Here is a 13,984-nt window from a genome sequence, read left to right as displayed (position 1 = left end):
AGACTGCGGTCGCTTTGGATTCGAAAATACTTCCCGGCTTCATTCTGAAGGTTTTTAATTTTTAAACCTGAAGCAACTGCTGCAATGTCTGTAAATTATGCGGCAGGACTTTCGCCGTATGCAGACAAGGGTGTGTGCGGACTTCCAGAGGTAATAGGACGCTACAGTGGAACCAGTAGAACCCTTTCTAACAAGGCTTAGCTAGCCGATTAGCTGATACTTGTGCGTTCAAGGTAGACTTTGCGACGAGTGAACTATTTGATTTAAACTGTAGATTTCATTAAAAAATACCACCAAAACTCACAAAGTGAATGCATGGTTTGAGCTACTTGCGTTATCTGGTTGAACAGATTCCATAATTGTACTGGACATGATCATTTTCATTGTGAAGGTGAATTTTTATTTTTGGCAATTTAAAAATGGAACCACTTAAACGAGATGCTTATAAAGAATGCTTGCTGCAACATTGTCGTGTACCTCATATTCCAATTAACCAGTGTAATATGATGATACAGGCATTTGATAGCCAAGAAGAGCTGAAAGCAAAGGTGACGACGCTTGCTCAACTGGTAAAAGAGTCCAAGTACATGGTTGTCCATTCTGGAGCAGGAATCAGTACGTCAGCTGGCATCCCTGACTTCAGGTAAGAAAGTCCCCTATTGCTTTTGCATTTCACGTAATTATTTAATTTAAAGAAATTTCAAATCGGGGAGCAAATACAGATGGCCTTTCCCTCGTTGCTTCCTTCACCCCTCTCCGAGGACATGAAATGCTTTTCATTGGGGTCGTTCGGGTGCCTTGCTAAAAATCGTGTTAAAAATATTTTTAAATCCCATTTTGAACACGAATGCTTACAAAAACCAAATAGTTTACCATACTGGTATGTATGCTTGTCTTTTTTTCCACCGATTATTGATTCAATTGAACTTGTATATAAATAATACCAAACACATCTTATAAATAATATCTCTAAAACAAATAGAATTTATATTTATAGGGGCATTGAAGTGTGAAATTAATGTTTAGATCATGTGACAGAAGTAGATGCTTGATCAACTTTTCTGTTTACATTTTCATATTGTAGTTCCACAGTTTGAACAGAAGAGGGTAGTACATGTCCTATGTTTTTCAGTGTTTGATAATTGAGTTTCGATGCTATAGTCTTCGGCAAAAAAACGTGTCAAAATATTTTCATGTATCCAGAATTAATACCCGGTTCGTCATATCAACAGTGCATACCACTTCTAAAACTCGAGTATATACTGGTAACCTATCCTTAAAACAATACAAGTACAAGTTGAGTTGAGTTGAGTTGTTAGGGTCTTGTGACATTTATGGTGCCAAGGAACGCTGTGGGAGTCAGTTGAGGAGCTTCATTTAGATGAAAGTGTTTTGCCACCATCTTGTCGCATTTTGTACAAATTAACTGTTAATTTAAGATGAGAAGCTTCATTTAGACAAATATATTGCTTTGCTGCCATTTTGTTGCCAAAGAGCTAAATTGAAGTGAGTTTAGGAGTTTTTTTGTTTTTTTTTTTACAAAATTGTTACATGAAAAGGCTCTAAACCTTTTTTGGGGAGGGTCAGTGGGGGCTTTCTGCTCACAGATTTTTAGTATTGATAGCTCCTCTGTACTATCCTTTTGTGGTCATCATGAATATTTTCTTTCAGGGGGCCCAAAGGTGTCTGGACCTTGGAGCAAAAGGGAGAGACGCCTCACTTTGAGACAACCTTTGAAGAGGCCCGGCCCAGCCTTACTCACATGGCCCTGCTGGGACTCCAGAGGGCCGGATACCTCAAGTATCTCATCAGCCAAAATGTGGACGGCCTGCATGTGCGATCTGGCTTTCCAAGGTGACATATAATTTATTTCCTAGGATTACAATGTATTCCTAATTTATCTACAGTATAAATTAGTGTAAATCAGAATGTACTGAAGTCTGTCATTCACTGACACGGATGCAGTTATAAATTCATGATGATAGTAAGAAAAGAAAATGATTAACTCATTCACTGCCAGACGTGCAAATATGTGTCCATTCCAGTGCCAGGGTTTTTGTCATTATCACTTGAATTCTTGGACCCACAGAATATTCAGTTTTAGGACTACATAAACATTCAATGCAGTGGTAAGAAACTATAGACTGTCTTCTTTCATCAGAAAAAAAGAGTTAATTCCTAAATTATATGGGTCTGGAGTAATGTGAGCTTCAAATGAGGGCGGCTGTCCAAAATACGATGCGATACGTTCATACAGTATTGGCTTATATAGCGCTTTAACAACAGCTGAAGCTGGAAAAAAGCGCTAACATGGAAAAAAGGGAAATGCTGCCCCCTCATGGAAAAGATAAAACATTGCCATGGCCAGCGCTTTATCGGGACCCAAGCATCTTCTTCTTCTTTTCCTTTCGGCTTTTCCCGTCAAGGGGTCGCCACAGCGAATCAGTGTCCTCCATCTTTAGAGGTTTGATCCGCATGTTTGTTTTGGGCAAGCTTTTACGTCGGATGCCCTCCCTGACACAACCCTCTGTATTCCGGGCTTGGTACCGGCACAAGAAGACTTATGTCCCTTTGTGGCTACAGAACAAGCAACTCACTCAGTAAAAGGCTCCCAAACACAAAATGGTCATCGGCAAAACAAAACCCCAAAAAATTCGGGAATGGCACTCCACATCATATTTTCAATTCCCGAATAAATTCGTGAATGGCAGTGAATGAGTAAACACCAAACAACATTAAAAAAATCTACCTTTTCAGACGTCTCCTTGCACCATAATTTTTTTAACCTCTCAAAAAATCTGCACCAACCACTACAGGTAAAAACGCAGTCCAACTTTTATCGCACTGACCTCAAGCAGTATAGTCAATTTTCCATTCACGTCATGTATTTAGCCTGTAATGGAAGACCTTCTCTCCCTAGGAGCAGTTCCATACATCTCCTTCTCCCTCCTGTGAGTTATTATTTTTTTCCCCCTAAAAAGAACCACACAGCAGGATGAGAATGGCCGCAGCCGTCGGCCCAGCCACACCACTGAAATCAATCCTAGCATCATTATTCATGAAGCGGTCGCCTGCACTGAACAACTTGTCAAGTGAAATATGCACATTTTGATCTAAGGAGATGTTGTCTCTGGCCCTGACAGGGATTTGTTGTCGGAGCTTCATGGAAACATGTTTGTGGAGGAGTGCGAGAAGTGTTGCAGGTACAGTATATACACATGCCTTTTTTATCTATTTTTTTTGGGAGGGGGGGACAATTTGAATCGATTGCTGCTGATACTGATATTGCTGCTGATACTGATATTGCTGCTGTTGGAGAGGAGCCTTTTTTCCTCTGATATCGGACGATCAGGATTTTGGTTATCCAAATACAGTAGCGGCTCAGAGATGCATCTGGGCTGCACCCTTGCGCCATTTACGCATTTTGACAGCCACTGGCGCAACTTTTGGACTCCACTGCACCAGCAAGATGGCTTCAAATGACTTCTACTGAGCGTATTTTACGAAGATTCCACTGCATATAGCTATAGGTTACGTTTTAAGACTCGCGCTGAATATTCCGGAAGTCTTGTTTTTGAGTTGGTGGTGAGTCTGTCCTTTATCTGCTAGCCAGATGCCATCATCAAAAAAGCTATATGCGGCTTGTGAGCCATAAGTTCCCGACCCCTGGGCGAGACTTAATATGGCGGAAGGCACACATTATTATTATTTTCATGACGCATTATTGAGAAAATCAAAATACCATGGCAGAGTCTTTACTTAATAAAATAAAAGCAAAAATAACCCTTCAATGCGTAACTGACACAAGTTTTTGATGTGCGTCTTCAGTAAGTCCACTTTAGAAGGCTAAGTGGGGTTGTTTGATTAATTTTTTTCACATACCCCATCCTCCCCGCCAGGCAGTTTGTCAGGGAAAAGGTGATCGGAGTGATGGGCCTGAAGCCAACAGGACGTTACTGCGATGTGGTGCGTTCCAGAGGACTCAGAGCCTGCAGGTTAACACGCACAGACGCATGCACACACGATGGTCTCCGGTCGCAAACGAAGACGTTAACTTATCCAACGACTTTGTCTTGTGTCATCTATGAAAAAAGAGGAAAGTTGATCAGCACTATACTGGACTGGGAGGATGCGCTACCTGACAGAGATCTGAACAAAGCAGACAATGCAAGCAGGTCAGGTTTGTTGGGGGAAATACATTGGGGGACTATGCATTTATCGCCTGAGCTTTCAATGGGGATGTACCTGACTCAGTTTAGCTCTTAGTACTAATTTCACGAGTGCAGAAACCATCAATAGTTTTGCTTTTTTGAATGTTGCTGTGCCGATGACAATTTTGTGTTTGGGTGCCTTTTACTGAGCGAGTTGCTGGTTCTGTAGCCACAAATGGACATAAGTCTTCTTGTGCCGGCCCCAAGCCCACATAAATACAGAAGGTTGTGTCAGGAAGGGCATCCGACGTAAAAGCTTGGCCAAAACACACATGCGAATCAACCCACTGAAGATGGAGGACACTGATTCGCTGTGGCGACCCCTTGAAGGGGAAAAGCCGAAAGGAAAACAAGAAGATAGAGGCGATCAATACCGTGCGCATTTTTTAACTCAGTCACTGCCAGACATGTGCAAAAATGTGTCCACTCTAGTGCCAAGGTTTTTGTCATTGTCACTCGAATTCCAGGATCGACAAAATATTGAGTTTTAGGACGACGTAAACATTCAATGCAGCGTAAGAAAATTTAGACTCTCTTCTTTCATTAGGAAAAAAAAGAGTTCCTAAATAATAGGTTTATGGAGTTATATAAGCTTGAAATAAGAGCGGCTGTCCAAAATACTATGCAATATTAGTTTATATAGGGCTTTAACAACGGCTGAGGCACCCAAAACAAGAAAAAACAAAACCCGAACTAATTCGGGAATGGCGCTCTATATTATATTTTCAATTCCTGAATAAATTTGTGAATGGCAGTGAATGAGTTAATGTTCCCATCTGCCAGCTCAGTGTCAATCGTCAACCTTTTTATTTCTCTTATACAAGCGGCTGAGCAACCATGAACTATTTGCTTGTGCCACTTTATTACAACTTCATTACCGGACGATGACGCACGCGTCAGCGATTTCATAAAATCTAAATGTCTATCCCCTGCCCCCATCTTCTTTTTTTTCTCCACAGAGGTCCAAAGATGCCTGCTCACATTTTCACTTTGAACTTCTCTCTGTATTAGACAAGCCGACCTGGCGTTGACGCTCGGCACCTCCATGCAGATAAAACCCAGCGGAGACCTTCCACTCGTTACCAAGCGCAAAGGCGGGAAAATAGTTATCGTCAACCTGCAGCCTACCAAGCATGTATGTTTTACTCCTGCACATCTCGCAACCGTTCTGCAAGGGGCCACCAACCTATTAGATTGGATTGGATTAGCGTTTATTAGTCCCGCGGTGTGAGAAATTTACATCTCACAGCAGCAAAGTCAGGAAAATTAAAGGAAAGGAAGAAGTAGCAAAACAAAACACAGGAGCTCCTGCAAAGGCAGCCACTTTCGCGGCGCCATCTTGAAGTCAAAACAACAACAAAATAACTAAATAACAAATATTGTTATTGTTAATAGTGTATTGTCTTGGTTGTATGAAGCAGTTCTAGATGAAACAGGAGAGGCTCAAAGCACCCTTTTCACCAGTAGATCAGGGACGTCATGGTGAAATGAGCACATCTGGTACAAGCTAAACCAGGGGTGGGCAAACTTTTTGACTCGCGGGCCGCATTGGGTTCTAAAATTTGACAGAGGGGCCGGGCCAGGAGCATTTGGAGGGAGTGTTTGGGCCGGAAATACTCCGAACAAGTTATGTCCATAATTTATAAAATCACTTCAAATGACTTCGACTGAGCGTATTTTACAAAGATTCCACAGCATATAGCTATAGTTTACGTTTTAAGACTTGCGCTGAATATATGAAGTCTTGTTTTCGAGTTGATGACGATCCCCATGTGACGTCACGTTTGGACCGCCCTGACCGAGAAAGCGACATACAATGCATTTTGGGTACTTTGTTTAGTCTGAAAACTTCATGTTAATCCGTGTTGATGGCGAAATTAGAAGGAAAACACATAAATAACGCCATGGTGAATCGTTGTGTGTTGCACCAAGACAACTATTTGATATTCGCTGACACAAATTCCCAGCTGACAAATCAGCCCATTTCCAACGGAGCTTGGGCGCAATCTTCTGCTTTTTCTGGGTGCTACATTGCTGTCATTGACGGCTCGAATTGATATGGGAGGACTCCTAGAATCAATTGCAAACATTTATGCTTTCCTCTTCAGAAGAACAAGAACAAGAAAACATCTTCTCCGAATCTGAAGCCATTGTTTTGATTCTCGAGCAACCTTCTGAAACTGGCCATTTCCGGATTCATTTTGAAGTCATTTTTATTGGTGTTTTTCATTTAACTAAAAATATCAGCCTGCCTGATTTGGGTATTTTAGATGCTATAAAACGTTTTTCTGATGTCAGTGGGAAACAAAAACAAAAAATGGTGCCGGTTGTCCTTTAAATGTAGTATGTACAAACCTCATAGCACAGTAAAAACACTACAACCCAATTTATTAACTGTCTTTCAAATGTGAAAAATATCCCTGATCAGTTAATAAATTTGTCTCAAGGAATATGCAAGATATGGCATTTACAAACTATTTCGCAGATACTTGGAGGAGGAAATGGAAATAGATTAAAATAACATATGCACTGTGATTTATCAAGATTGCGTCTGTTTTTAAGTTTCCATCGAAGGGGCAAAGAAATCAACATTTATTGAAAAATGGAATCACTTTCAACATTCAAAACATATTATTACACAACGAAATATTCAAGCTCAATAATACCTACTTGTGTTAAATTCCGCCAAATCATAGATGGTTTGTCCTGACCGCGCGCTCAACAAACTCCTCACTGACGCTCTCGCCTTCACGCGCTAACAAAACACGTGTACCGTCGCCGAGCACACAAACATAGACTACCTGCAGTTGAAATTTGCATACTCGGCTCGGCAGCCAATCAGAAGCCTGCTTCTTTCTTCCGGACTTTCGCAAGCGTTACAAAGTCGTGCAATTGCATGTCATTTTCCAAAATAGATGCACAGAACCTCAAACTAGAAGAAAGATTCAAAAGAAGCTAACAACATATGTGACGCTACAAAACGTAAATTTACATTAAACCGTGACTGTAAAGTGTACGTGAGACTTATGAAAGGGGCTTAGTGGCTCGTAGGAATCAATGCAAACGTTGCATTGTGCACCACAATGACAATCGACTACTGTAGCAAAATTTACAGCCATGCGCATTTGCCGTAAATTAAGCAAGGTAGCATTTGTAGTTGGTGCATTCTTGATTTAAAAAAAAACTTTATACTTTGTGACAATGTTTCTTAATGGGATTGGTCTCATTTTGCTTCAAGTTGGGAAAAATGGGGCAGGCAACTTTTCAGTTATCTGCCCTGTTGTTCGCTAGCTTTTTGTCATGAGTTTTAGACACTGTTTGTACTATAATTTGGGCAAGTTCGGCGGGCCGGATTGAAAAGCCTAACGGGCCGTATGTGGCCCGCGGGCCGTAGTTTGCCCATGCCTGAGCTAAACGTTAAAAGCAAACACGAAGCTGTAGCATTCATTGACGAAAAGAGATTGTCTCACATCTCCTGTCCCACCTAAATCCGCTTCAATTCCAAGCCGCGACAGTTCCTTTCTTCTCATTGTGGGCTCCTCAAGCCACGCATCCATGAAAATGCTGAAACAGCGAATTCATCCTTCAGTTCGATATCAACTTCTAAAACATTTCCTCAAATACAATTCATGATTTAAGATTTTGAACTGATGATTGTATTGCTCATAACGTGTGACAGTAAGCACTATTTCTCGTTTCTATGGTTAGTTGTTTTTTTTCTCTTTTCTAAAAATACTCCAGATAAAAAAATCAAAACCTACTAGAATTCATGTTGTGGACGTCCTGGAGGTCTGTGATATTTGTTTGACTTTTAAGACCATATTTTCTCTAACTTGATGTCTTGCAGGACAAACATGCACACTTACGAATCAATGGCTATGTGGATGATGTCATGAAGCAACTCATGGAGCACCTGAGCTTAGATATCCCAAAATGGGAAGGGCCAACCGTGTGCGAGAGTTCCGCCACAGCAGCCGAGGGTGACGCCGACATTAAACCCGCGCTCGCTCTCGGTGTGGATGTCAAGGTCAAAGGTGAACTTGTGAAGGGGGAGAAAAAACGAACAGTGGACGGCGATGCCATCAAAGACGAGACTCTCACAGTCAAGAAGGAGAGGAAAGATCCTCCACTAGGGGTAAAAGATGGCAAATAATATCAGGTACTACCATCATGAAAAGTCTTGACTCTTGACTCTAGGAACACATTGTTTACCTTTTGATAGTCCCATTTAGTGTTTTTTTGTGTATTTTTATTTTTTCGTATTTTTTTATAGGGGGGGTGTTAATGTTGCAAAAACTTGGATTTTTGGTCACGGGTATGCAGACTTTATCTGGTGTATTAGAGGAGCTTCAGTTTTTCTCCCTCTGTTTCTCTTTCTCACCCTCTCTCACTCTGTCTCTCTCTCTCTCTCTCTCTCTCTCTCTCTCTCTCTCTCTCTCTCTCTCTCTCTCTCTCTCTCTCTCTCTCTCTCTCTCTCTCTTGCTCTCTCTCTCTTTCACTCTTGCTCACTCTCGCTCTCTCGCTCACCCATTCTCACTCTAACTCTCTCTCTTGCTCACTCTCCCACTCACTCTCTCTTGCTCTCTCACTCGGTCACTTTCAATCTTGCTCTAACTCTCGCTCACTCTCTCACTTTTGCTCACTCGATCACTCTCTGACGCTCTCTCATTCTTGCTCACTCTCTGTCACTTTCATTTTTGCTCTCTCACTCACTCTCTCTCCCTTGCTCTCTCTCTCTGTCTGTCACTCACACACTCTCTTGCTCACTCTTTGTCACTCTCTCTCACTCTTGCTCACTCTCTCTCACTCCTGCTCACTCTTTCTCAGCTGCTCACTGTCACTCACTCACTCACTCACTCACTCACTCACTCACTCACTCACTCACTCACTCACTCACTTTCTGTTGCTCTTTCTCGGTCACTCTCTCTCATTCTTGCTCTCTCTCGCTCACACTCTGTCTTTTCAAAGTGATGTGAGGTGTGCATCTTGACTCCCTTCGGCAAAAAAGCAATGCATGTACAGTACAATTTTTTTGGTTTACTTTAAACAAATCATTGTTACACATCATTTTTTTTTACTTCAAGGAAAAAAAAACAATACCTGTGTTTTGGCAATAAATCGAAGTGCCGTCCTTTGGATGTTGTCCGTCAATCGTGGCCTACTTAACACAGAGAGGTAACATTATAAGGCAACATTTCAGCCAACATAATTGGATGATTTTTATTCCTGTGCATGGAAACGTCATTAACATGTCTTAGGTCAATGTGTCAGCTCCGACGGGAGCTCATGCACAAAACGTTGCCATCCTCATGTCTTTTAACGTCACCGATTAATATGACAGGAAGAGCCCGGATGTTTGTCAGGTCATTAAGTTCAGATTGACAGTGTAATATATTTTGCTCCATTCAGTCAGTCATAAATATATGCGGTCAAACTTGTTTTCAACATGCTCCGTTTACGTTTTCAACACTTTCCAAGTGACAATTTCGCATATTCCATTTCCATTCATTACAACGACCAGATTTCCCCCACAAAATAGCAAAAGGGCCATCGTTGTGACGAAACATGGTGAGCTAACGGCCAACGCGACCTTGTTGTGAAAGCAAAGTGGTGAAACAGAGAAGAATATTTAACACTAGCGTGTCCAGGCAGGAATTTCCAAATGTCTGCAAAGAGACAGACACATTAAACATTTAACCGACCCCTAGCCCGCCCCTTACCCCCTCCGTAAAGTGCTGAGTTGACAGATCTCGGAATTGTGAAAGTTTCGCTATTGGCGCATTGCCAAATAGACAAAGCTGAGTTGAGCTAGCAAGGTCCGAAAACCTGCCACAGAGTTAAGCTCTAGTGTGCAACAAGTTGAAAGCTGAGCACAATGTGGATCCAAGAAAAAAACATCTTAGTAGACAAAAAAAGAGGAGTCAGGGTTTATTTTTCAAATGATCACTTTTTTTTATTTAATAATTTATAACCTTCATATCTTTCAGAACTCTTTTTTTTAGTTCACAAACACCTTGAGCACTGAAATTCTCCCACACCAGTTTTTTTAACTCATTCACTGCCAGATGATGTGCAAAAATGTTTCCACTTCAATGCCAGGGTCTTTGTCATTGTCGCTTGAATTCCAGGACCCACAGAATATACATTTTTAGGACTACATCAACATTCAGTACAGTGTTAGAAACCTTAGACTCTCTTCTTTCATCAGAAAAAAAGAGTTAATACCTAAATTATATGGGTCTGGAGTTAGATGAGCTTGAAATGGGGGCAGCTGTACAAAAGGCAAATGCTGCCCCCTCGTGGGAGGGAAAACCCTCCCACAAATCCTGTTATCCTCCATCTTGTGCAGTATCTTGATATAGTTCTTGCACTGGTCTGTAAAGTGTCCTTGAGAGCTTTGAAAGGTGCTTGAATATAGAATGTATTATTATTATTTAAAGCAATATGTACGCTTGATACTTTAAGAATTATTAACTCATTAACTTGAATTCCAGGAAAAGCACAATCGTCCCAAACATATTCATGCTACCGAAAAGGCGCAACCACTCAGCAGAGTCTCCTTCCTGATGAATGTTGTGACCAAAAATGCTGAAAAACAATTCGTATCTGGTCCACATGACGCACAACAAGTCAGTGACAAAAGAAAACACAAAAACAACCAAAAAAGGCAAGGCTCACAAAAGCATTTACTGAAGGCTGCCTACTCAGGCGCCATCTTGGACTTATATCCACTTGTACCAGTTGAAGGTTAATTTTTTTAATGTGACTACATTTAGTTGTGAAGAATGCCACTTGGCAAGGTAATTACTTCCAGAGAACACACAATGGAGGAGTTTTACCTGTGATGTGTGTGTCTGGGTGGTATTTACATTTCGACCACTATCTCTTGGGCAACTATCCATGTTTATCCACGTGCAGACTTAGAACGTTGCAAAAGGGCAAAATGGCTTCATAGGCAACGTCAGAGCCCCTCACTTTCACGAAACAATTCAATACCTCTCCCTTGCGACGAGCCAAGGTTCACCCTATCACATATTGTCTTTGTGTATCATGACCAGGCCGGTGGGTGCGACCTCGACCCTCCTCCCCCATGAGGCCCATGTGAAACTGTTTTGGATTGGGATATACACTCGGCGCAGAAGCTGTCGAAGACCGGCGCGATATTCCTGACGGATGAGGCAGTAGAGCACCGGGTTGAGGCAACTGTTTGCCTGAGCCAGGCACACGGTCAGTGGGAAGGCGTAGGCCTGAGCGTTGTAAAACGCTTTGCTAAAGGGCACCAGGTCCAACTTGATCAACACGCCCCATAGCGTCAGAGCCTGATTGGGCATCCAGCAGATGAAGAAAGACAAAACGACAACGGTGACGGAGCGGGTGACTTTGGAACGGCGGCACTGGCGACCTCGTTGGTATTCGGAGCTCTTTGATCCCTCGATCACGCTACCGACCACCCGCTGTCTCAGGATGAACCTCAAGAGAAGGAGGTAGCACACGCTGATGACGATCAAAGGAAAGATGAATCCCAGAAGCACTTTTTGCAATTGATAGAGACCAAGGAGAACTTGTGGATCCAAGTGACCGGAATCGGATTCGGAGAATCTCACAAGGCACAGCTCTTCGTCGGCAGACACCTGTGAACATAACGGGAAGTCACACACCGGACCCTCCCACACTCAACGGATTCCCGTTTCGGTCAACAAACCTGGACGGTGGTGGAATAGATGGAATGAGGCAAGGTGGCCACCAACGAGACCGCCCAAATGGCCAAACTGGCCCATTTTGCCCGAGCGGCCGCCCTCCTGGGGCTGGCGATCTTCTGAGACGTGACCAGCAAGTGGTAACGTGTCACGCTCATGGCGGTGAGGAAGAACACGCTGGCGTACATGTTCATGGTGGTGACCGAGCTCACCATCTTACACATGAGCCAACCGAAAGGCCAACGGAAGTCCAGGACCGTATCCACGGCCCAGAAGGGCAACATCAGGACGAACTGGAGGTCGGTGAAAGCCAGGCTGATCACAAAACAGTCAACGGAGGAGTGGTTGTGACCTCGTCGGCGGAAGTGAAGCAGGAAGAGGGCCAGGAGGTTACCCACAAGCCCAAGGATACATACGACCAGGTAGACCAGAGCGATGAGGACTCGCATCTGAAGGACCCAACCAACACAATGTTATGACTGCATTTCAGAATTTTTTTGGGGTATTGTTACGTACAAGAAGACGAGTGCTGTTGTGGATCAAAACATAAAAAGAATCCAAAGGAATTGGTGGTGCGTGTGTGTCGATGGATTACGAACTGGACAGCCAGACCTAGCTAGGCACTGACCATTGCCAAGCAATTGTAATAAAGTCAATATAGTATACCGTATTTGACGGTGTATAAGGCGCACCCAAAAGCCTTGATTTCTTCAAAAGATGACCCTGTGCCTTATACGCAGGTGCGCCTTATATGTGAAGTAATATTGACCCACAACAGTTCTGTCAGCATCCACCGACTCATTACCCTTTGTAGAAGAAGTGGTGCGTAACCCCAGCCTCTACTGTAGCGCCTTATAATGCGGTGTGCATTATATTTGTATTTTTTTATACAGTATATGTATATATTATATTTGGAACACTTTTCATTCATTGTAGGTGCGCCCTATACTCCGGTGCGCCATATACAGTATATGGAAGTTTGCCAAGACACTATTCATTAAGGATGCGCCTTATATGCCGGTAGGCCTTATACACCGTAAAATATGGTACTTTCAGCCTATAAGTGCATTTCAAATTACCCTAAATTAAGTAAGATATATCAGAACTTATTTATAACTTATTATATTTGGAAAACATTTTTCAATAATTTAAGGTGCGACCTATAGTCTGATGCGCCTTAAATATGGAAAAGGTTTGAAAATTCACTGTACACCATTCATTGGGGGTGCGCCTTGTACTCTGGTGCACCTCATACACCAGAAAACCTGGTAATATTGAGCCACAACGGGTGTTAGCAGCTAACGGCTAACGGGTGTTAGCAGCCACCGACTCCAGCTCCCCCTGTAGGAGAAGTCTTGCGTCACCCCAGCCTCTACTGTAGCACCTTATAATGTGGTGTGTCTTATATTTGTAAAGCTTTTATATACAGTATTTATATACAGTATTATATTTGGAAAACTTTTTTCATTCATTAAAGGTGCACCTTACAGTGTGGTGCGCCTTACATGTTTCATTCATTGGGGTTGCGCCTTATATTCTGGTGTGTCTTATACACCCGAAAATACCGTATGTTGTTTTATAATGCTAACAATATTTTACTATTCGTTAGGGATGCAACAATAATAGGAAATGGGAAATGAATTTAACTGAGCTGTTTTTGTAAAGATTGCAATAATCATCAAACACGGCAAGGGATATATCTTTTTTTTAATAAATGTAAGCAAGAAGTTTAATAAATATTAAAAAATATGATTAAACGGGATGGTTCTTGAAAACAAATTTACAAATCCTCATGTTGATATGTTAATATTATTATTATTATTATTATTATTAGTGAAACAATCAAATATGGCTCTTTGTCACCAATTTTGAAGCCATGCTTACCGCCGTGTTGGCATTGTCTCCGTGCAGATCCCCAGAGGTTTCTTTGGAGAGGATGTGGAGCCAGCAGTTGAGGGACAGGTTCAAGTTGGCCCCAGTTCCGCTGGGGTTGTCATCCTCTCCTCCCCAACACCCACCCAATGGTCCAACGGGCGCCGAATCCGTGGCGCTGATGTTGTTCTGCATGGTTCGGTC

The 13,984-nt window shown here is 42.3% G+C and overlaps 2 protein-coding genes across 4 annotated transcripts; one reads left to right on the top strand and one right to left on the bottom strand.

The window, feature by feature from the left end:
- Window positions 1–12: 12 nt before the first annotated feature.
- sirt6 (sirtuin 6) lies at window positions 13–13,927 on the top strand. Of its 3 annotated transcripts, none has more exons than XM_089009161.1 (9): window positions 13–150; window positions 516–643; window positions 1,672–1,854; window positions 3,144–3,203; window positions 3,900–3,995; window positions 4,095–4,175; window positions 5,223–5,346; window positions 8,059–8,370; window positions 13,820–13,927. In XM_089009161.1, exons 1-8 carry the CDS (start codon window positions 85–87, stop codon window positions 8,362–8,364), a joined length of 1,044 nt encoding a protein of 347 aa, XP_088865287.1. In that variant the 5' UTR covers window positions 13–84; the 3' UTR covers window positions 8,365–8,370; window positions 13,820–13,927. The 3 variants fall into 3 exon arrangements, with proteins under 3 accessions (XP_088865287.1, XP_088865286.1, XP_088865285.1); XM_089009160.1 differs by lacking the exon at window positions 13,820–13,927 and adding an exon at window positions 11,270–11,403; XM_089009159.1 differs by lacking the exon at window positions 13,820–13,927 and having other exon boundaries at window positions 8,059–9,347.
- LOC148891337 (relaxin-3 receptor 1-like) lies at window positions 10,202–13,975 on the bottom strand. The gene is made up of 3 exons (XM_089009155.1): window positions 13,793–13,975; window positions 11,914–12,357; window positions 10,202–11,842 (listed from the first exon to the last, which is right to left on the bottom strand). The coding sequence occupies exons 1-3, from the start codon at window positions 13,973–13,975 to the stop codon at window positions 11,240–11,242; spliced, it is 1,230 nt and encodes a 409-aa protein (XP_088865281.1). The 3' UTR covers window positions 10,202–11,239.
- Window positions 13,976–13,984: the final 9 nt, after the last annotated feature.

This window comes from Hippocampus bargibanti, linkage group LG11, assembly GCF_051943395.1.
Source record: "Hippocampus bargibanti isolate YZ-2025 linkage group LG11, ASM5194339v1, whole genome shotgun sequence".
NCBI lineage: Eukaryota > Metazoa > Chordata > Actinopteri > Syngnathiformes > Syngnathidae > Hippocampus > Hippocampus bargibanti.
The sequence above is the reverse complement of the archived record's forward strand: the minus strand, read 5'-3'. Positions and strand labels throughout refer to the sequence as shown.